This window comes from Elephas maximus, chromosome 21, assembly GCF_024166365.1.
Source record: "Elephas maximus indicus isolate mEleMax1 chromosome 21, mEleMax1 primary haplotype, whole genome shotgun sequence".
NCBI lineage: Eukaryota > Metazoa > Chordata > Mammalia > Proboscidea > Elephantidae > Elephas > Elephas maximus.
In genome coordinates, this window is record NC_064839.1 from 28,311,961 (window position 1) to 28,334,105 (window position 22,145).

Consider the following 22,145-nt stretch of genomic DNA (forward strand, 5'->3'; position numbering starts at 1 on the left):
GGTTCTTGCTGCTCGCCTCCTTTCTATATTTCTTTAAGTTCCCTCCACAAATAAGAGTTATTGTTGAGGCTTTGGGGACATTGGTTTATAAAGAGAAAAACATAGGGACAAGGTCCTCTTCTTCTTACCTTCCCTTCTTTTCTAGGTTAGGACTAAGGGGTTGTTGCTCATAATAATATCCTAAAGGAGTGCCTGGTTAAAATCTATATCTTCAATCTGAATGTGGGTCACTGTTTCAAGAAGACTAGAAGAGAATACGAGGCCAAAGATGAAAGCAATGGAGAAGTTATGGGAATAGATTGGTTGAATTAACAAGAACACAAGCAATTTATTCAACAATTTCTAGAAGTTGAGGATCCCTGGCGGTGCAGTTAGAACCCACCACCCGCTCCACAGTAGATGTGGCAGTCTGTTTCCATAAAGACTACAGCTTTAGAAACCTTATGGGGCCATCCTACTCTGCCCTACAAGCTTGCTATGAGTTGGAATTGACTCAATAGCAACAAGTTTAGGTTTTTTTTCCTAAAGGTTATAGATGGGCTCTGTGCTAAGAGATATGGTTCTATCGCATCTAATTCTCACTACACCCAGGAGTTTAAGAAAACAGAGAACAAAACAAACAATGGGCTCAAGGTTACATGGCCAAAACATGGCCAAGAGTTGGGTTTTCTATGCAACTCCAGACCCCAAGATTCTCCTAAACAATGAGCCATCTATAAAGATATATTTTTTCTAAGTAGCCTGAGTTGGACAATGCAATTATTCTAGCAACTGGGCCCTGTGCCAGGAAGAAACATTCCTTAAGCACTATCAAACTAGTGTGTTCCCTGAGAGATTTAACCATCATTAGCAGAAAGCTTCATTTGCAATATTATGTGTAGCCCACTCTAGTGGGCCAGAGCAATGCATTATCACTAACTCAGAGAGATTACTTTAATGGGCAATTATACGCTTCCTGCTTTGAAATTCTTTCAGGTAACCAATAGTAGCATGCTCTCTGTAAATGCCAGTGCTTGCTTCAGTTACACTGCATCAGAGGATTTCCCTACTTTCCTCCCCACATCACCAAGTTCTCTTTAATTTGTCCCTCACAATATTCCCTGCACCCACCCCTCCTTTGCCACATCTTATTCTAAGCCCTTAGTAACTCAATTAACTCAATCCAGAGGTTGCCTTCTCAATTGGCAATGGGCAAAATTATAGGCAAGTAATATCATCTAATTTTTTTTTTTTAATATCATCTAATAGAGTCCTGGTGACACCTATGGTTAAGTGCTTGACTGCTAACTGAAAGGTTGGTGGTTCGAGCCCACCCAGCGGCTGTGTGCGAGAAAATATCTAGCCATCTGCTCCCACAGAGAGTACAGTCTAGGAAACCCTATGGGCAGCTCTACTCTGTCACGTGGGGTGGCTTCTTTGAGTTAAAAACTGACTCAACGGCACACAATAACAACAACAACATCATCTAGCTGACTATGCCTCATATATTAATATTCATGAATACTGCTTGAAGAACTGCGAGAGAAAAGAAAAGGGCGAAGAGTTCAAGGGAAGAATGCAGGATGAAATAAAGTAAGTATACATGTTGACAATGTTGAATTTTACGCGAACCCTCTCATCCTGGAAAGTATCAGTGGTTAAAGAAATCCCCCCACTCCCACTCTTTGTGGTCAGGAAAAAGATTTAGCACAAATAACTACCTATCCTTCAAAATATGACATAGGTAAGACTCATAAATGTCTCCTTATTTACCTATGCCAAAACCAGACACACCCTCCAAACTTCCCTTCTTTGTGTCATAAATGATTAACTGAACTTTTCTTCCCCACTGATCAATTAGAAACAAAACACTTGTTAATCAAACTTTGAAAACTTCTCTCTTTCTAAGTCCCTGGACTTGCCCCTCAGCCTGAGCCAAACTACAATCTCTTTTTAAGGGCTCCTCCTGGAGGATAGACTGACCTCAGTGTAAAATATTTTTCACACCTATTTTTTTTCCCCCTTAGTCTGGTTTACTTCTCTTTTCTTTCTGAATAAAGCCTTTGGCTACTAAGTCTAATTTTTTGTTCTTAATTTGATAAAATGCATGGAACATTTATATGCATAGGTTCTGCTATGCCAATTATGGTTACAATTTTATTTGTTTCTCACCCAGTGCAGGAAATAATTTATCAAGAGCAGTTATTATTTGTCTCAAGGTTAAGCGTCTTGATTTTGGCATCGGGAGAACCATGGGTTAGAATTCTGATTATAACACTTAAAGAGTGTATGGGATTGATCAATTAAGCATACTCATTAGAGTATGAGTCTGCATTTCTGTATCTGTAAAATGGGAATGATGGTAGTTAATCCTCATACAACCTTAAGAGGTAGGAGATAAGCAATGGATGTATGCTAAAATAGAAGGCGCGTTGGACATGCTCGATGAGTTTTTTGGCGGGGGGGGTTATGCTGAGGATGCTGATAATGGTGATGATGAGAATGGGCAGATGGTTGAGGTGGTAAGAGTGCTAGAGGTGGGGGTGGTAGAGATGTAATCATGTCTTCAGTATTCCTAGGAGAAAACCTTAACTGCGAAATTTCTATTCAGTGTGTCTAGAATGCCAGTGGAGAGAATGTATACTGGGCAAATTAATTCCCTCATGTCCCCCAATATCTTTTATCTGTTCTATAGCTGTGCTTATTGCTCATGTTTTTTCTTGGATAATAAGGTCCTACCATCCTTATCAACCTAAAGGAATTCTGTGCATCATCTGACAAGCCTTAGCTCAAATCTCAGCTCGGTGAAATTTCACCTAATCAATGCAACAAAACAACAAAATAAAACTCCCTTCCTTCTCAGCACTGTCAAATTTTAATGCTCATCTAACTCCTTGGCAGAGGGGAGTAGAGGTGGGGGAACTTATAACAAGTGGACTCCTGAGACACTTCCTTGATCTTCCGACTGAGTAGATCTTGGGTGAAGCTCAGGAATCATGTTTGTTTTGTTTTGTTTTTAAACAATTAGCCAAGTGATTCTGATCAGGTGGTCCTCTCTGAAAAACACAGTTCTCTAAAATGTACTATTTTGTACTCTGTTCTCTTTTCCTCAGTTTTCTCTTTTCTGATTTCTAAAATGGGAATAGAATTCCAGCCTGAACAGCTCCAGGGCTCTGCTTTGCCCATCTGGCGATATTCCTACCCTAGGTTATAAACATTAGAATGCAAGAGCCTGATCTAATGCATGTTTGTTCTGTCCCCCACCCCATCCTCTCCCCTGTCCAAGGTTTCTGCTTTGCACAGTAGAATGATTTCATTCACTTGCTTTAGGAAATGATGTGACACTTTCAGACACTAGAAGCAAGCAGGAAGATAAAGAGGAGAAAAAATCTCAGTGAGATTTCTTCTGTAGAAGTTTAAGAACATGCATTTTTACAGTAAAAATATAGAAGTGCCCATCCTGCCCTATTCCACCCCCAACCCTTGCTCTCTACGAAACTTTGGGCAAGTTACTTAACCTGTATCAGAGTTTCCTAGTTTGACAAATGCATATGATAATATCATTTATATTCAAAGAATGTTGTGAGGATTAAATAAATTATATGGTTTGCATAGTACTTTTTTCAATGTTTATGATGATTGGCCAGTTAAATTTCCCTTAAGTCTTTGCCCTCATGGTACACAGAGCCATGCACAGTAGTTTTAGAGGATGGGTTGTTCCTTTATCAGAGATACGCAATACAAGTTGAATCCCTTGTTAGCACGTGGACATCTAACTGCCCGCTCAAGGAATGAGATGTGCTCATTGATTGTGATGGCAAGCGAGATCTGTTACGGGAGGACCTGCGTACTACACACCATGAAGCATCTCTGCCTTGGTTAAGTGAATTTGACACAAGAGGATAAAGGAGGACATCTCCATTCTCATTGAGAAATAACAGATGGGATTCCTTAAAATCCATTTTTTAGCTTGATTTCATTTGTTTAAATCTTTTTTCATATGAGATGTGTTCTGAGAGTAATTTTAAATTGTTCTCCCTGGAATGAATATTTCTTTATTAGATGCTCCACCTATGGGGTTCCATTGTCCTAAGTGGATTTAAATACTCATTTTGTCCAAATACAATAAATCTCCCTTTAATATTTTTTCCCAAGACCTTGGCTGTGGCTTTGGAAGATAAACATTACATGATGGGCTAAATAATCAAACCAAGTCAAAACAAGTTTTTAAGCCATTTTCATAGTAATTCCAATTTTCCTTACATTCTCCGTGATCTTACTATTTCTACTTCATTTCATGACTTACAACAAAGATGGCTTAATTGTACTTTTGATGTTTTTAAATTTTTGCACACCCCAGCTTATGTTTGACAGCTAAAAGTTAACATTCTTTTTTGAACTCTCATTTTTATTTGTTCTGAGAAAGTTATATTCGCTAATTCAAAAAATCAGCTTGATGTCTGAGTTTATCGTTCCACACTTCTTGAACTGTTTAACCTGTAATAAGTTGTTTCCTGGCTTAAACACGCACATGTCATTTGCTTAGTTTTCAATCATTAAGAAACAAAAACAAACAATAAGCAGTGAGACAAGCCCCATTAATTTTATTTGAGTAATTTGAGTTTAAGGGAGCCCTGATATCACAATGGCTAAGTGCTCAGCTGCTAACCAAACAGTCAATGGTTCAATCCCACCAGGCATTCCATGGGAGAAAGATGTGACAATCTGGTTCTATAAAGATTACAGCCTTGGAGACCCTATAGGGGAGTCCTGCTCTGTCTCATCAGGTCACTATGAGTCAAAATTGACTCAATTGCAAGGGGGAATTTAAGTTTAGGTTACATATTTTAAAATTGTATAACTTTCATGGGCCAACTTATGGTAGTCATGTGGATGGTGCCATTTATTAATTGTTTCCTTTATAGAGTCAACTGTAAACCTGAATCTGGAACATATTTGAGTAATTTCTCTAAAGCCATGAAGAAAATTTTATCATACCTATTTTTTTATATTTTTAATATTTTGTTTATACTGTTTTTATTATAATAATAATATCAACAGCATTTTAAAACTAATCTTAACTAGTTGTTTTTCTGGTACATAGAAAGGCTTGATTTTTTCGTCTTTATTATGCAACCAACTTTTTATATAATCATATACTCATTGAGGGAGTTTCATAATTGCTTTTTTTTTTTTTTTACACCATGGACATGGAACTGCTTATAATTCCCAACATTCATTTTCTGCTTATTTACCTCTGTGTCTTTTGTTATGGATATCTCAGTGGACTCCAATTTACCTTTTCATACACAGGTCCTTCCAAATGCCCCCAGAAGGGAAACTCAAAGAGGACAAAGATTTTTGCCTGTTTTGCTCACTGATATATTCCTAGTCACTAGAAGAAAGCTTGGCAAATAGCAGAGACTCAATAAATAATTATTGAGTGAATGAACAAATGATTGTCTTCCCTGATTGGGTTTGGTGTCCTTGTCACTCTGGAATTAACAACTCATTGCCCTAAAGCATCCATTTTTGTTTCTGTCTCCCCTATTTGTGATTTCCCTTGCATACAAGTCTTTCTCCCCCCACCACCAGAAATCTCTAGAAGTGTTTCTTAAGCACCTACTATGTGTATTCATCTCTTTTCATTCTTTAGAACCAATACGTGGCTCTGAGGCACAGGCATCCAACCCAAAAAGTGACATAGATAAAGGCTAAGTCAACTAGGTTTTCTTCAATATATGAGAAAATTCTTTTAGAAGTAATTACTGCCAATATACTTTTAAGAAAATTTGTGGTGGTCCTTTGTGGCCTTTCATATATAAAGCCTTAAACAAATCTAAATATGGTTTATTTCAGAAGTCTAAGAAGATAATGCAGCTTCAACATTGTAAATAAGAATTTCCTGTCTTTATTATTTAACTTATGGGTAAGCACTCAGCTGCAAACCAAAAGGTCAGCGGTTCGAACCCACCAGCCACTCTGTGGGAGAAAGATGTGTCAGTTTGCCTTCATTAATATTACAGCCTTGGAAACCCTATGGGGCAGTTTTACTCTGTCATTATACGGTTGCTATGAGTTAGAATAGACTCAACAGTAATGGATTTTATTATTTAACACTCCAGATGGGGTTAACACTTCTAAAAAGCCAACCCAAGAAGTGATATGTTTTGTTTGCTTTTTTCCTTCATTTTTCAAGGGGAAGCTACTGCCAGAATAACAAACTAGGGAGGAAAATAGCACTCCTCAGCCAGAAGAAACACCAAAGTTTTCAAGGCTTGTCTCTACCCAGAAACAGAGTTTGGTAGGGTTGACACTACAATCAACTTGACTGTGCTCATTGCTTGCACTCGAGATTGCTATAAGAAACAGACATTCTTCACTCCTGTATCTTCACTCTTTCACATTGCATTCTTTCTCTGAGGCTCCATGAAGGGTATTTTCCTTACATCTCAGAACAAGGAAAAACTGTGCTTCTCCTGAACACTCCTAAATTACTCTTCTCACAAAGAGAATCTACTGTGTATTTCAGAGATTGTTCCCCTGGTTATGTATTAGTGGCCAGAGAACATAAACCAACTTTGGGGACTACATTCTATAACTACTCTGTGTTATGTGTGCCTGTGAACTTTTCTTAATGTTGGTTTTTATTTTCTTATTCAGATTCTCTTTGCCCCATCTTCCTCAACAATTTATTGTCTTTTTTGAATTCGTGGATAACTTGAAGGCCTCATCAGGTCCTTTATGAAAAGAAAATGTTCATGTAACATGCAAAACGTATTTTAATTACAAATAAAACAAACACCATTTCCCTTCTCCAAGTTTTTGTGTGATAAAAAAATTGGTAAAGCAAAGTGCAAACATTCAAAGATAGCATAGCACTAAAGTTTATCATACACCTAATTGTTTAGATGCAATAGTAACGTCATTAAGTGCAATCAAAGGAGCCGTGCTCATTAAAAATTGGCAGAAAGACAAACACATGCTATTTCACAATCCTGAAACCTCCTCCCTGGAAAGCAAACAAACAAACAAACAAAAAATAACCTTACATTTTTTACAGGTAATCAATGAGAAGTTTTCATATTGAAGACATCATTTTAAATAGCCCATGATTACTGTGTAAAACCTAAACTCTACAAAATAAAACAAAAAATCATCTATAATCTCACCTTCCCAAAATAGTACATACTGATAGTGTGAAGTTTCCTTCAATATTTTTTGTGTGTATATGTGGACGCATATGTGTGTAGCTTAAATAAGTGAGAAACAGTTTATACATTTTGAGTACTATATATGTTACTTTTCCATTTATTTAGAGTGTGAAGTTCTTGAATTTGCCTTTTTTTTAGCCTGTCCTTTTCTACTACATCTTTCCCCATAGCTTAAATATTGAAAATATTGTTTTGCATGGCTTATAATGGTCCATTTTCTGTCTGTGCTTTGACTCATTTAGCCAGACCTTTCTTTTTGGATATAAGGATGTTTCCTTCCCACATCTCTTGAAACCCTTTTGTAATTTAACATAGTTATTCCATGTATAGATGATTCATTGAAAGGCTCCTTGGGAACAATAAAATAAATACCAAGTGCCAAGATATCTAACAGAAACAGGGACCATTTACCAGGTGATCACTCGTCAGAAATTAAATCCAGTCACACCAGGAAGAAATGAACAACCCAGGTACTTACTAATTTCAGTAGCAATGATTGTTATGTTGTGCCATACACTTAATTCTCTGTCAAGTGGTGTTGCCAGAGTTATCTTCCCATCATCTGCATTGATGTTGAATTGTCTCTCCAGGTCCGTATGCCGGTCGATGGAGAACCTACAAAAGAGATACATTTGTAATCTCCATCAATGTTTACATGATCTATCCGTTCCACAGCAGACCTTTAGTAATCCTTGGAGAGCCATAGTTTCGAAGTCAAATGAGGTAGGGAATGCAGTGGCATCATAATTTGTAAAACAAAATGACTGAATGGGGCACAAGAAACTTAATAATTACTGTCCAAGGAGTAATTAGCTACAGAAGCTACATGGAGGTCATAAACTGCCTTTAGTTTCAATAGGTAGCATCTTCAAAAACAAATTCTGATGAAGAGTTAATTGGACAATCCATCACTTTTACTGGACAGCTTATGATAATTAGCAGTAGCCACAAAATATATAAAACAATGAACTCAAACCCAAAACAGGATGGTGCCGGGCAGCATGTTACTCACAGCAGCTCAAGGAATACGTGTGTTTGGTTAAACTTAATTTGACTCAGCAACATTTATGACTTTCTTCTTGTTGCCGTTGGGTTGTTTTGTTTTCATTTAAGTAAATCATACAATTAGATTCCCTGTTAGTATCTGTCCCTAGAAAGGAGCAGTTGATAATTCTCTAGTACATGGTTTTTAAAAGCTGGAATGCATATTTTAACAAATGTACAACACTAGATTCTACCAAAATTAAAGATTTAATTGGATGAGTAATTAGTTCCTCTATTGAGAAAACTCTTTTAGATAAGCCAAAAAGCAAGATGTTTGGGATCTGGAGTCAATGGCTACTTGGAAATACTAAGTACTGGGATAATACAGAAAGTCTTTTCAACCACATTTCTTAGTAGCCTTTTCACACACCAAGAGTTGTGTTTTGGCTATTGAAATCTAAATCCAATAAAGTCGATGTCTTAAGGAGCACAAGACATAATGAGAAAGGCTACTCCATAAGTAAGCAGTGAAATAAACTAAGACAGGATACAATGTGTGCCCAAAAAAGGGCAAGTGCAATCCCATTCCCAAAGGAAGGACTGAAGAAAGCCTTGATGGCTGAGGTGACCTCCTAGGAAATGCACATTAAAACCTCTCTATTCATCGATACTCATTAACTCCAAAAATGAAACGCAGTCCATGGCTATTTGGTGTTAGCATATTTCCTTTTCTATACATGTTTTTTATAAACATTATATAATCAAAAAATAAGACTATGTTATCATTAAAAAAAAATTGCCTATAATCTGCTGCCTGTAGTTTTATATTGTTAATATTTTAGCAGATTTCATCCTGAACATTAAAAAAAAAAAAATTTTTTTTTTTTTTTTTATGTACGTATATATGCACATGAATGTACCCAAACTCATTTCTATGTATATCTACCCATGGAGATATAGACAGAGCTAGAGCAAGAGCATTATCTATTGATGTTCTCTCTTTTTAGCTATTTCTTTCTCATTAGAAATGATACGCACATTCAGATCCAAAGACCACAGGAAAAAGGCATCCCTGTTAAATCATCCCCACAATGACAAGCATCATTAAACAATTTGCAATAATATTAAAAATTACTCTTTTTTATTGACAATCGTTTATTACTAAATTCCTCGGGGCGGGGGAGGACTAGTAACATCAAATGATAACTCCTGATTTGTAATGACTTAGTTACAAAGAAAACTTAGACATTTAGTCGCATCTATACCCATGCATTTATAACATCCCTCTTCCCACAATGACTGGAGAAATTCAGAAAGGAATTAAGAACGGGGAGGTGATACGTATTAACAGTGCTCTGAACAACATCCTGAGCATAACCAAATGTTTACTGCAGAACATTTCAATGTTTTGTATTATGAAAAGAAAACTGAAAGCCATTTTCGTAGGGGAGCAATGATGGTTGATTAGACCAATGAGACTCCAAGATTAACTCTAAAAAAACTGAGCAGATATGTGCTTTGCTTCAGATATTGTGTACGCTCTGACCCTTAACAATGTCAAGAAATGTCCAAAGGATTAGTTATCACTTTCTGAACCATATTCATAAATAAACTTTGCAGGAAACGATGGGTTCCAGTAATTTTATTATCTCACTGTTGATATTTCACACATCGAACCAATTTCCCAGAGGCCACAATAAATGAGTCATTCTAATCACTGATATCTATGAATCCCAAGTTGGAAACATGTACCATGGCTACTGGTTACTCTCCAGTAATTGCCTAGAACTTCTGACCTAGAAGAAGCAATGAGAATAATGACAAAGATTTGGAAATAAGCACTTAAAAAAAAAAAAAAAAAAAGATGTTGTATATTTAATCCCTTACTCAAATCTGTGTCATGCAGATCTCAGAGTGGGAGCAAATTCTATCTCTACCATTTCTGCACTGCTGTTTCCGGGATAATTCAAAAATTCACTGAACCTCAATTTCTTCACCGGTAAAATGTGAAGTATCTATATCCCAGGAGTGGTTATGATGTTTAAAAATGAAACATACGTCAGTCTCTGGGACTTTTTGTTAGGTGCTGTCGAGCCAATTCCAACTCATAGTGACCCTATGCACAACAGAATGAAACGCTGGCCGGTCCTGCACCACCCTCACAATCATTGTTATGCTTGAGCCCATTGTCATAGCCACTGTGTCAATCCACCTCACTGAGGGTCTTCCTCTTTTCTGCCGACCCTGTACTTTGCTAAGCATGACATCCTTCTCCAGGGACCGATCCCTCCTGACAACATGTCCAAAGTATGTAAGATGCAGTCTCACCATCTTTGCTTCTAAGAAGCATTCTGGTTGTACTTCTTCCAAGACGGATTTGTTTGTTCTTTTGGCAGTCCATGGTTTATTCAATATTCTTTGCCAACACCACGGTTCGAAGGTGTCAATTCTTCTTCGGTATTCCTTATTCATTGTCCAGCTTTCACATGCGTATGATGCAACTGAAAATACCATGGCTTGGGTCAGGCGCACCTTAGCCTTCAAGGTGACATCCTTGCTCTTCAACACTTTAAAGAGGTCCTTTGCAGCAGATTTGCCCAATGCAATAAGTCTTTTGATTTCTTCACTGCTCCACCCATGGGTGTTGATTGTGGTTGCAAGTAAAATGAAATCCTTGACAACTTCAATCTTTCCTCCGTTTATCATGATGTTACTTATTGGTCCAGTGGTGAGGATTTTTGTATGTGCACTACTGTCGTCACCCTTGCCACGGTTATCATTGTCACTGTGGTCATCGTCATCATTTCCCATTAGGTGAAGCTTTTATAAGCTTTGCTATTTGAGGTATAGTGGAGAACACCCCTTTCTTAATGACTTATAAATGGGAGAAAACTGGAAAACCATTTGGGGGTTATTTAACTTCCATACGTCTAAGAGAAGCAGAGATACTTTTCTCATTTTTTAAAGTTCCAGTTCATGACAGACTTTATGGGGTGAGTCATAAGAATTTATAAAACACACTATAAATACAGTCTTTTTATAAGATCAGAGGTAAGGATGTCATAATATTACTAGATTACACAATGGAAGGAACTTGATGGGGAAAAAAATAGTTTAATTTAAAATTCAGCTTAAAGTCTAACTCAGCTATTTTGAGAAACCTTTGCTGCCTCCACAGAAATTTCACATGTTTCATTGCCTCGTGTAGACTTTATAATCAAGACGCCCCAAAAGGACTCAACAGTCATAAAACTCTGACTCAAATGTGTAGTCAACAAGCATACATTAAGCACCAAATGAGTACCAAGCACTGTCCTAGGTGCTTTTTCCTATTTCCAGTCCTTCCTCCCTTGGGTTCCTATAGAATGAATAAAAGAAGAAGACATATCTTAGAGACTACAACATTCAAAGTAACATAACTGGTAAATGGCAAACCAGAATGAGTGTCTATTGACTGGCTTTAAAGTCCATGCTTAACCCAAGCCCAGAAAGGGTTCCGTTTATTCATCCATAAAATGGGGATGTTAGCATACTTGACTAATAGGATTTCTGTGAGGATTGGATGAAATGATATGTGTGGCATGCTTCACCGACAAGTATAGGTGCTGATGATTATGCATCGGGTATTGTTCGAAGGGCTTTCAAATCCCACATAATACAGTGACAGCTCATTGAATAGGACTACTCATGAACGCAATCTTCCAAACCAAAAACTGGGACACAGAGTCTAATAAGCAAGTTTTTTTTTTTTTTTTCTTTTCTGATTTTGGAATATGCTATTTGACCATCTTAAAGCCCATTGCTCTCAAGTTGATTCTGACTCATAGTGGCTCTGTAGAACAGAGTAGAACTGCCCCATAGAGTTTCCAAGGAGCACCTGGTGGATTCAAACTGCCAACCTTTTGGCTAGCAGCTGTAGCACTCAACCACTATGCTACCAGAGTTTTCACCTTGACCATCTTATATAGATCTAAATAATAAATATCACATATTGAAATAGATATTGAAGTAAATATGATTTATTGAACAAGATGATAAGAAATGAGATCTTTCCTGAAAGTCACGGAATAAAAGCCTCCAACTCCCATTTTCTTTGAAAACATCTGGATAAACTTTTAATCCACCTTCATTTTTTCATGAACTCTCCTTGACTCTATTGTTTGAAGACATAGCCTAGGTTTCTGACTGTTTGTTCTTAGGCTCCTGGAAGAGTCCTAGACCTCAGGCTTCTCATGTATTCGTAATATCATAATGAAGAACATGGGTCTAGAGTCTGAGTTCCTGGGTTCACATCTTGGCTCCATTGATTATAGATATGTGACTTAGGCATATCATTAGGTTCTCTGTGCCTTAATTTTCTCATCTGTAAAATGGGAATTATATTAGAATTTATGAGGTAATACATACAAAGTACTTATTATAGTACCTGAACCACAGTAAGTGTTCAATAAATACATACTTAAAAATCCCTAATGTTATCATTGGCGTCCTGGTGGTGCAGTGGTTAAGAGCTCAGCTGCTAAGCAAAAGGTTAGCAGTTCAAAACCACTAGCCACTCCTTGGAAACACTTTGGGGCAGTTATTCTACTCTGTCTTATAGGTTTGCTATTAGTTGGAATCAACTCGATGGCAATGGGTTTGGTTTCATTTTTTTTATGAGTCAGAATAGACTCGACAGCAATGGGATTTTAGGTTTAATACTATCATTACTTATCTAGGAACGACAAGTTTCATACTTCTCATCTTTGAGCCCCTTCTCATGTCCAAGCTAAAACTCCTTTGTTCTCTGTCCCTAAAGAAATGCATCAAGTTCTCAAACAAATGGAAGCAAGAACATAGAAGACACCAGTTTAAATGGTTAAAGAAAAAGCTGGGAATGGGGAGTAATTGGGGACCTGACACCCTGCCCTCTAGCACCATTTAAAGTCATTATTTTCTGACCAACTATTCTGACCAAGATCTCTGTCCTGTGAACTGATCATTACAGGTTCAAAGATTTATTAAACAGGTTAAATTTTGTATTCATATTGAGTACTCAATAAGCACAATATCAAAGTCATAACATTAATCACATTAAAAAAATGGAAAGCATGCCATTTTTAGAAACTTGCTCAGAAGAAGCTTCCCCATCCCTCACAAACAACTCCACCAAAGCTATGCCAACCCATCCCTAACTGTAAAGACCCTGCCTGTTTTCCTTTGGCTCTCAAAGCTGCCACCATCAACTTCATCATCTCAATCCCTCCCTTCTCCTTCTACTCATCCCACTTTGGGATACAGATACATCAGTAACAATAAAGGGTAAAATTTAATTACAACACTCAAATGCAGGATCTTAAGCCAATTAACAGAAAATACTTTCAAAGATTCAGTAGACTAAAAATAACAAATTTAGAGTAACGACTTAAATTTTAGGATCTGACATGCCATGTAAGTTTTCAGGGAGTCATGATTTGGGGTAGGTGTCTCAGAGGTAGACCCTAAAACCACTTTTCATTCATGGGGTTTCCAGTTTTCTTCTGAATCGCAGCATGCAAGGGGAAATGAGCCGAATCTGGCAAAAAAAGAGAATCTCAGTTAAATCTCACTAGAGATATAAAACTACTCTTAATCTCATGTACTCATCTACAACTAGGAGGAAATATCTGCTTAACAGAGTGGTGCTCTGCAGACAATGAATTCATACATAACTCATATTAGCTATCAATAATAAATAAATAAAAATGATGAGCTGATACATTCAACAGAAAGAAAAAAAAACTACACTTCATATCTTACAGTAAATTTGGGAAGGACAGAATTTTCCACTAGAAAAATATTCCAAAATTCTTTGTAGTATTTGTCTATACCAGTGTTCAAAACTTTAAAACATCTGCTACTGGCTTAGGGATTAAGTGTCTGGCTGCTAACCAAAAGGTTGGCAGTTCAAATCCACCAGCTCCTCCTTGGAAACCTTATGAGGCAGTTCTACTCTGTCCTATAGTCTCTTTGAGTTGCAATAGACTTGACAGCAACGGATATAGGTAGCTACCAAAATGGATGTCAGAAAAGACTCTGAAACTTGCTTTTGAACATAGAGCTGCTAAAGTGAATGGAAGTAAAAGAGCTGAACAGAAGATTTCAAAGGGCGGCTCAAGAAGACAAAGAATTATAATGAAATGTGCAAAGATTTGGAGTTAGAAAACCAAAAGCAAAGAACACACTCAGCATTTCTCAAGAATTGAAGAAAAAATTCAGGCCTCGAGTTGCAATACTGAAGAATTACACAGGAAAAATATTGAATGATGCAGGAAACATCAAAAGAAGATGGAAGGAATACACAGTCACTATATCAAAAACAATTGGTCCATGTTCAACCATTTCAGGAGGTAGCATATGATTACGAACCGATGGTACTGAAGGAAGAAGTCCAAGTTGCCCTGAAAGCATTGATGAAAAACAAGGTTCCAGGAACTGACGGAATACCAACTGAGATGTTACAACAAATGGATGCAACGCTGGAAGAGCTCACTCGTCTATACCAAGAAATTTGGAAGGCAGCTTCCTGGCCAATAGACTGGAAAGGATTCATATTTGTGCCCACTCCAAAGAAAGGTGATCCAACAATTTGCAGAATTATCAGACAACATCATTAATGTCACACACAAGTAAAATTTTGCTGAATTCAAAAACGGTTGCAACAGTACATAGACAGGGAACTGCCAAAAAGTGACATGGAATGAGGGATATCATTGCTGATGTCAGATGAATCTTGGCTGAAAGCAGAGAATACCAGAAAGATGTTTGCCTGTGTTTTATTGACTATGCAAAGGCATTCAACTTTGTAGATCTAACAAATTACAGACAACATTGCAAAGAATGGGAATTCCAGAACACTTAATTGTACTTATGCTAAACATGTACACAGACCAAGAAGCCGTGGTTTGAACAAAACAAGGGGATACTGTGTAGTTTAAAATCAGGAAAGGTGTGAGTCAGGGTTGTATCCTTTCACCGTACTTATTCAGTCTGTATGCTGAGCAAATAATCCAAGAAGCTGGACTCTATGAAGAAGAACGTGGGATCCGGATTGCAGGAAGACTCATTAACAACCTGTGATACACAGGTGATATAACCTTCCTTGCTGAAAGTGAAGAGAACTTGAAGTACTTACTGATGAAGATCAAAGAACACAGCCATCTGTATGGATTATACCTCAACATAAAGAAAACAAAAATACTCACAGCTGGACCAAAAATCAACCTCATGTTAAACAGAGAAAATATTGACGTTGTCAAGGATTTCATTTTACTAAGTTTCACAATCAATGCCCATGGAAGTGGTGGAAGTAGCAGTCAAGAAATCAAACAAGAGGTGGAGCCAAGATGGAGGAACAGACAGGCACTTCCGGCGAGCCCTCTTTACAACAAAGACCCCAAAAAACAAGTGAAACAAGTATATCTGTGACAAGCTGGGAGCCCTGAGCATCAAAGGCAAACTTAGACAACAAACTGAGTGGCAGGGGGAGGAAGAGACCGTTCAGAAGTGCAGAGGAGTTACTGGACCTGAATCACGGGGAGCCCTCAGGACCATTCCTGAAGTGGCGGTGGTGGCGGCGGTGGGGTGGTACTAGTGTTTGCCTGTAGTTTCCTCAGGGAGAAGCAGCCAGCCACACAGCCTACTCATACCTAAGGGACCTGAGGAGAATGGCGGTCTTGGCAAAAGCTAAGTACTTGCATATATTTTACCGTGCCACTACCCATAAGCATGGCTTCAGTGGCTGAATCCCTGGGCCTCACATAGACCCTGGTGAGCACATAGAGCCATCCTCCCAGCCTTGGGGAAGGAAAAAATTGGCAACTGGGGGGAAAAGATAATTTGCTATCTCCATTAACCAGGGGAGCTCAGGACAGGTGTGGCTCCTGTCCAAGCATAAACCGTCCATCCACTTTAAGCATCTTTCCCTTCTGCATGGACGTGTGTGCACCTATTTCAGGAGAATAGGCCCTTGTTGGCAGACTCCAACCATTTCAGCTGTGCGGTGGAGAGGTGGGTGTTTGATGTTTGACATTGCTTTGCCTATTAAACAAGGTCCTCACCTACCCACATCAGAGACCTAAGGACTGGTAGCTCCACTAAGGTTACCCAGGCACCAGCGACAGGGGTCCAAAGATAACTGGTGTCTCCCAGTCATTACAGCCAAAAACTTTTGGTGTCCGTGGTCCCTCTGCAGAAACCACCCACCAGCACGCTCTAGGGAACAGAGACACATTTTCCTCAGGGACACTTGGGGGGTCAGTTCTCAGCCCCCTGCCTTGTTCAGAGCATGACCCCCTGATGCAACCAGATACAGGTATATACGCCAATCACCCCTGCCACTCTAAGACTGTAGGACAGAGCCTGTAACATACACTTGATGATCAGCTACCTGGAAACCTGAGCTGAATTCATACAAGAAAACTGAATGGACTCCTAGACAGATATACCTGATAACGACTTAGCCAGCTGGGGACAGGACACCAAAGCTCCAAAGGTGAAAATAATCAAGCTAGCTCACTCAAGCAACCCATAGGGGTATACCAAAACAAAACAGACCAAGCAGCTACGACACAGTAAGCTAGCATAAACTAATACAATAACTTATAGATGGCTCGGAGACAACAGTCAATATCAAGTCACATAAAGAAACAGACCATGATCATCTCAACAGGCTCTCAAAACAAAGAATCCAGGGATCTTCTAGACAAAAGTAGATTCCTGGAATTACCAGAGACAGAATACAAAAGTTTAACATACAGAATCCCTCAAGACATCAGTAAGGAAGTGAGGCAATACACAGAGCAAGCCAAGGAACACACAGATAAAAAAAAAAAAAAAAACTGAAGAAATTAGAAAGATTACTCAGTAACATAATGAAAAGTTTAATAAGCTGGAAAAATCCATAGACAGACAGCAATCAGAAATTCAGAAGATTAACAAAAAAATTACAGAATTAGACAACTCATAGAAAGTCAAAGGAACAGAATTGAGCAAGTAGAAACTAGAATTTCTGAATTCAAGTTAAATCACTTGGCACTAGTATATGTGCAGAAAAATCAGATAAAAGAATTTAAAACGATGAAGAAACCTTAAGAATCATGTGGGAATCCATCAAGAGAAATAACCTATGAGTGACTGGAGTATCAGAACAGGGAGGGATAACAGAAAATACAGAGACAATTGTTGAAGATTTGTTGGCAGAAAACTTCTTTGATATTGTAAAAGATGAGAAGATATCTATCTAAGATGCTCATTGAACTCCACATAAGGTAGATGTTAAAAGAAAGTCACCAAGACATATTATAATCAAACTTGCCAAAACCAAAGATAAAGAGAGAATTATAAGGGCAACAAGGGATAAACGAAAAGTCACCTACAAAGGAGAGCCAAAAAGAATAATGTCAGACGACTCAGCAGAAACCATGCAGGCAAGAAGAAAATGGGATGACATATTTAAAAAATTGAAGGAAAAAAATTGCCTGCCAAGAATCATATATCCAGCAAAACTGTCTCTTAAATACGAATGTGAAATTAAGGCATTTCCAGATAAATACAAGCCTAGGGAATTTGTAAAAACCAAACAAACACTACAAGAAATACTAAAGGGAGGTCTTTGGTTAGAAAATCAATAATATCAGGTATCAAACCAAGACTAGAACACAGGGCAGAGCAACCAGAAGTCAACCCAGACAGGGAAACCCAAACTAATATAGCAAGATTATATTAAAAAAAAAAAAAAAAACCCAAAACAGGGTAACAGCGATGTTATTATATAAGAGAACATTAAAAAAATAAAGAAGGACTAAGAAATGTAATCATACACCTTCCATATGGAGAGGAATATACACCGATACAAAGAAATAAAAGTTAGTTTTAAATTTAGAAAAATAGGGGTAAATAATGAGGTAACCACAAAGGAGACGAACTACCCTACTCATCAAAATAAAGTACAAGGGAAAAATAGAGACTCAGCAGAAACAAAATCAACAACAAATATGAGGAAAGGACAATATATAAAGAAAATCTACTCAGCACATAAAATCAAGTGAGAAAAAGAAACCGTCAACACACAGAAAAAGACATCAAAATGATAGCACTAAATTCATACCTATCCATAGTTACCCTGAATGTAAATAGGCTAAAAGCACCAATAAAGAGACAAAGACTGGCAGAAGGGATTAAAACACAAGATCCGTCTATATGATACCTACCTACAAGAGACACACTTTAGACTTAGAGACACAAACAAACTAAAACTCAAAGGATGGAAAAAATATATATCAAGCAAACAACAATCAAAAAAGAGCAGGAGTGGCAATATTAATTTCTGACAAAATAGACTTTAAAGTTAAATCCATCAGAAAGGATTAGGAAGGACACTATATAATGATGAAAGGGACAATACACCAAGAAGATCTAACCATATTAAATATTTATGCACCCAATGACAGGGCTGCAAGATACATAAAACAAACTCTATCAGCATTGAAAGTGAGATAGCTCCAAAATAACAGTAGGAGACTTCAACACACCACTTTCGATGAAGGACAGGACATCCAGAAAGAAGCTCAATAAAGACATGGAAGATCTAAATGCCACAATCAACCAACTTGACCTTGTAGACATATACAGAACACTCCACCCAACAGCAACCAAGTATACTTTCTTTTCTAGTGCACATGGGACATTCTCTAGAATAGACCACATATTAGGTCACAAAGCAAGCCTTAGCAGATTCCAAAACATTGAAATATTACAAAGCATCTTCTCTGACCATAAGGCAATAAAAGGGGAAAACAATAACAGGAAAAGCAGGGAAAAGAAATCAAACACTTGGAAACTGAACAATACCCTGCTCAAAAAAGACTGGATTACAGAAGACATTAAGGGTGGAATAAAGAAATTCATAGAATCCAATGAGAATGAAAACACTTCCTATCAGAACCTTTGGGACACAGCAAAAGTGGTACTCAGAGGCCAATTTATATCAATAAATGCACACATCCAAAAAGAAGAAAGGGCCCAAATCAAAGAATTATCCCTACAACTTGAACAAATAGAAAGAGAGCAACAAAAGAAACCCCCAGGCACCAAAAGAAAATAATAAAAATTAGAGCTGAGCTAAATGAAGTAGAAAACAGAAAAACAATTGAAAGAATTAAGATGACCAAAAGCTGGTTTTTTGAAAAAATCAACAAAATTGATAAACCACTGGCCAAACTGACAAAAGAAAAACAGGAGAGGAAGCAAATAACCTGAATAAGAAATGAGAGGGGCAATATTACAATAGACCCAACTGAAATTAGAAGAATCATATCAGATTACTATGAAAAACTATGCTCAAACAAATTTGAAAACCTAGAAGAAATGGATGAATTCCTAGAAACACACTACCTACCTAAACTAACACAAACAGAGGTAGAACAACTAAAAAGATCCATAACAAAAGAAGAGATTGAAAAGGTAATCAAAAAACTCCCAACAAAAAAAAAGCCCTGGTCTGGAGGGCTTCACTGCAGAGTTCTACCAAACTTTCAGAGAAGAGTTAACACCACTACTGCTAAAGGTATTTCAGAGCATAGAAAAGAATGGAATACTCCCAAACTCATTCTATGAAGCCACCACATCCCTGATACCAAAATCAGGTAAAGACACCACAAGAAAATTATAGACCTATATCCCTCGTGAAAGTAGATGCAAAAATCCTCAACAAAATTCTAAGGAATAGAATTCAACAACATATCAAAAAAATAACTTACCATGACCAAGTGGGATTCATACCAGGCACGCAGGGATGGTTCAACATTACAAAAACAATTAATGTAATCCACCACATAAATAAAACAAAAGACAAGAATCACATGATTTTATCAATTGATGCAGAAAAGGCATTTGACAAAGTTCAACACTCATTCTTGATAAAAACTCTCAGCAAAATAGGAATAGAAGGAAAATTCCTCAACATAATAAAGGGCATTTATACAAAGCCAACAGCCAACATCACGCTAAATGGAGAGAGCCTGAAAACATTCCCATTGAGATCAGGAACCAGACAAGGATGCCCTTTATCACCGCTCTTATTCAACATTGTGCTGGAAGTCCTAGCCAGAGCAATTAGGCTAGATAAAGAAATAAAGGGCATCCAGATTGGCAAGGAAGAAGTAAAAGTATCTCTATTTGCAGATGACATGATCTTATACACAGAAAACCCTAAGGAATCCTCCAGAAAACTATTGAAACTAATAGAAGAGTTCAGCAGAGTATCGGGATACAAGATAAACATACGAAAATCAGTTGGATTCCTCTACACCAACAAAAAGAACATCAAAGAGGAAATCGCCTATGAGTGCCATTTACAGTAGCCTCCAAGAAGATAAAATACTTAGGAATAAATCTTACCAGAGATGGAAAAGACTTATACAAAGAAAACTGCAGTACACTTCTGCAAGAAACCAAGAGACTTACATAAGTGGAAGAACATACCTTGCTCGAGGATAGGAAGACTTAACGTTAAAAAAAAGTCTATTCTACCAAAAGTGATCTATACATTTAATGCAATTCTGATCCAAATCCCAAGGACATTCTTTAATGAGATGGAGAAACAAATCACCAACTTCATACGGAAGGGAAAGAGGCCCTGGAAAAATAAGGCATTACTGAAAAAGAAGAACAAAGTGGGAGGCCTTACTTTACCTGATTTTAGAACCTATTATACTGCCACAGTAGTCAAAACAGCCTGGTATTGGTACAACAACAGATACATGGACCAATGGAACAGAATTGAGAATCCAGACGTAAATCCATCCATATATGAGCAGTTGATATTTGACAAAGGCCCCAAAACAGTTAAATGGAGAAAAGACAGTCCTTTTAACAAATGGTTCTGGCATAACTGGATATCCATCTGCAAAAAAAGGAAACAAGACCCATACCTCACTCCATGCACAAAAAATAACTCAAGATGGATCAAAGACCTAAATATAATATCTAAAACCATAAAGATCACAGAAGAAAAAATAGGGACAACATTAGGAGTCCTAATACATGGCATAAACGACATAACAAACATTATAAATAATGTAGGAGAAAAACTAGATAACTGGGAGCTCCTAAAAATCGAACACCTGTGCTCATCCAAAGACTTCACCAAAAGAGCAAAAAGACTACCTACAGACTGGGAAAAAGTTTATAGCTATGACATTTCTAATCAGCGCCTGATCTCTAAAATCTACATGATACTGCAAAAACTCAACTGCAAAAAGACAAATAACCCAATTCAAAAACGGGCAAAAGATATGAAAAGACACTTCACTAAAGAAGACATTCAGGTAGCTAACAGATACTTGAGGAAATGTTCATGATCATTAGCCATTAGAGAAATGCAGATCAAAACTACAATGAGAATTCATCTCACTCCAACAAGGCTGGCATTAATCCAAAAAACACAAAATAATAAATGTTGGAGAGGCTGTGGAGAGATTGGAACAATTATACACTCCTGATGGGAATGTCAAATGGTACAACCACTTTGGAAATTCATTTGGCGCTTCCTTAAAAAGCTAGCAATAGAACTACCATATGATCCAGCAATCCCACTCCTTGGAATATATCCTAGAGAAATAAGAGCCTTGACACGAACAGGTATATGCACACCCATGTTTATTGCAGCACTGTTTACAATAGCAAAAAGATGGAAGCAACCAAGGTGCCTATTAACAGATGAATGGATAAATAAATGATGGTATATTCACACAGTGGAATATTACACATCGATAAAGAACAGTGAGGAATCTGTGAAACATTTCATAACCTGGAGGAACCTGGAAGGCATTATGCTGAGTTAAATTAGTCAGTTGCAAAATGACAAATATTGTATAAGATCACTATTATTTGAACTTGAGAAATAGTTTAAACTGAGAAGAAAACATTCTTTCGTGGTTAAGAGAGGGG

At 37.5% G+C, this 22,145-nt stretch overlaps 1 protein-coding gene across 7 annotated transcripts in view; it reads right to left on the bottom strand.

Annotated features, from left to right (window-relative positions):
* CDH8 (cadherin 8) overlaps positions 1-22,145 on the bottom strand; it is a 420,824-nt gene that overhangs the window by 137,297 nt on the left and 261,382 nt on the right. For all 7 annotated transcript variants that reach the window (XM_049864203.1, XM_049864204.1, XM_049864205.1 and 4 more), the window contains one exon: positions 7,672-7,808. In XM_049864203.1, coding sequence (XP_049720160.1) covers positions 7,672-7,808 — 137 coding nt within the window. The remainder of the gene's footprint in view (positions 1-7,671; positions 7,809-22,145) is intronic.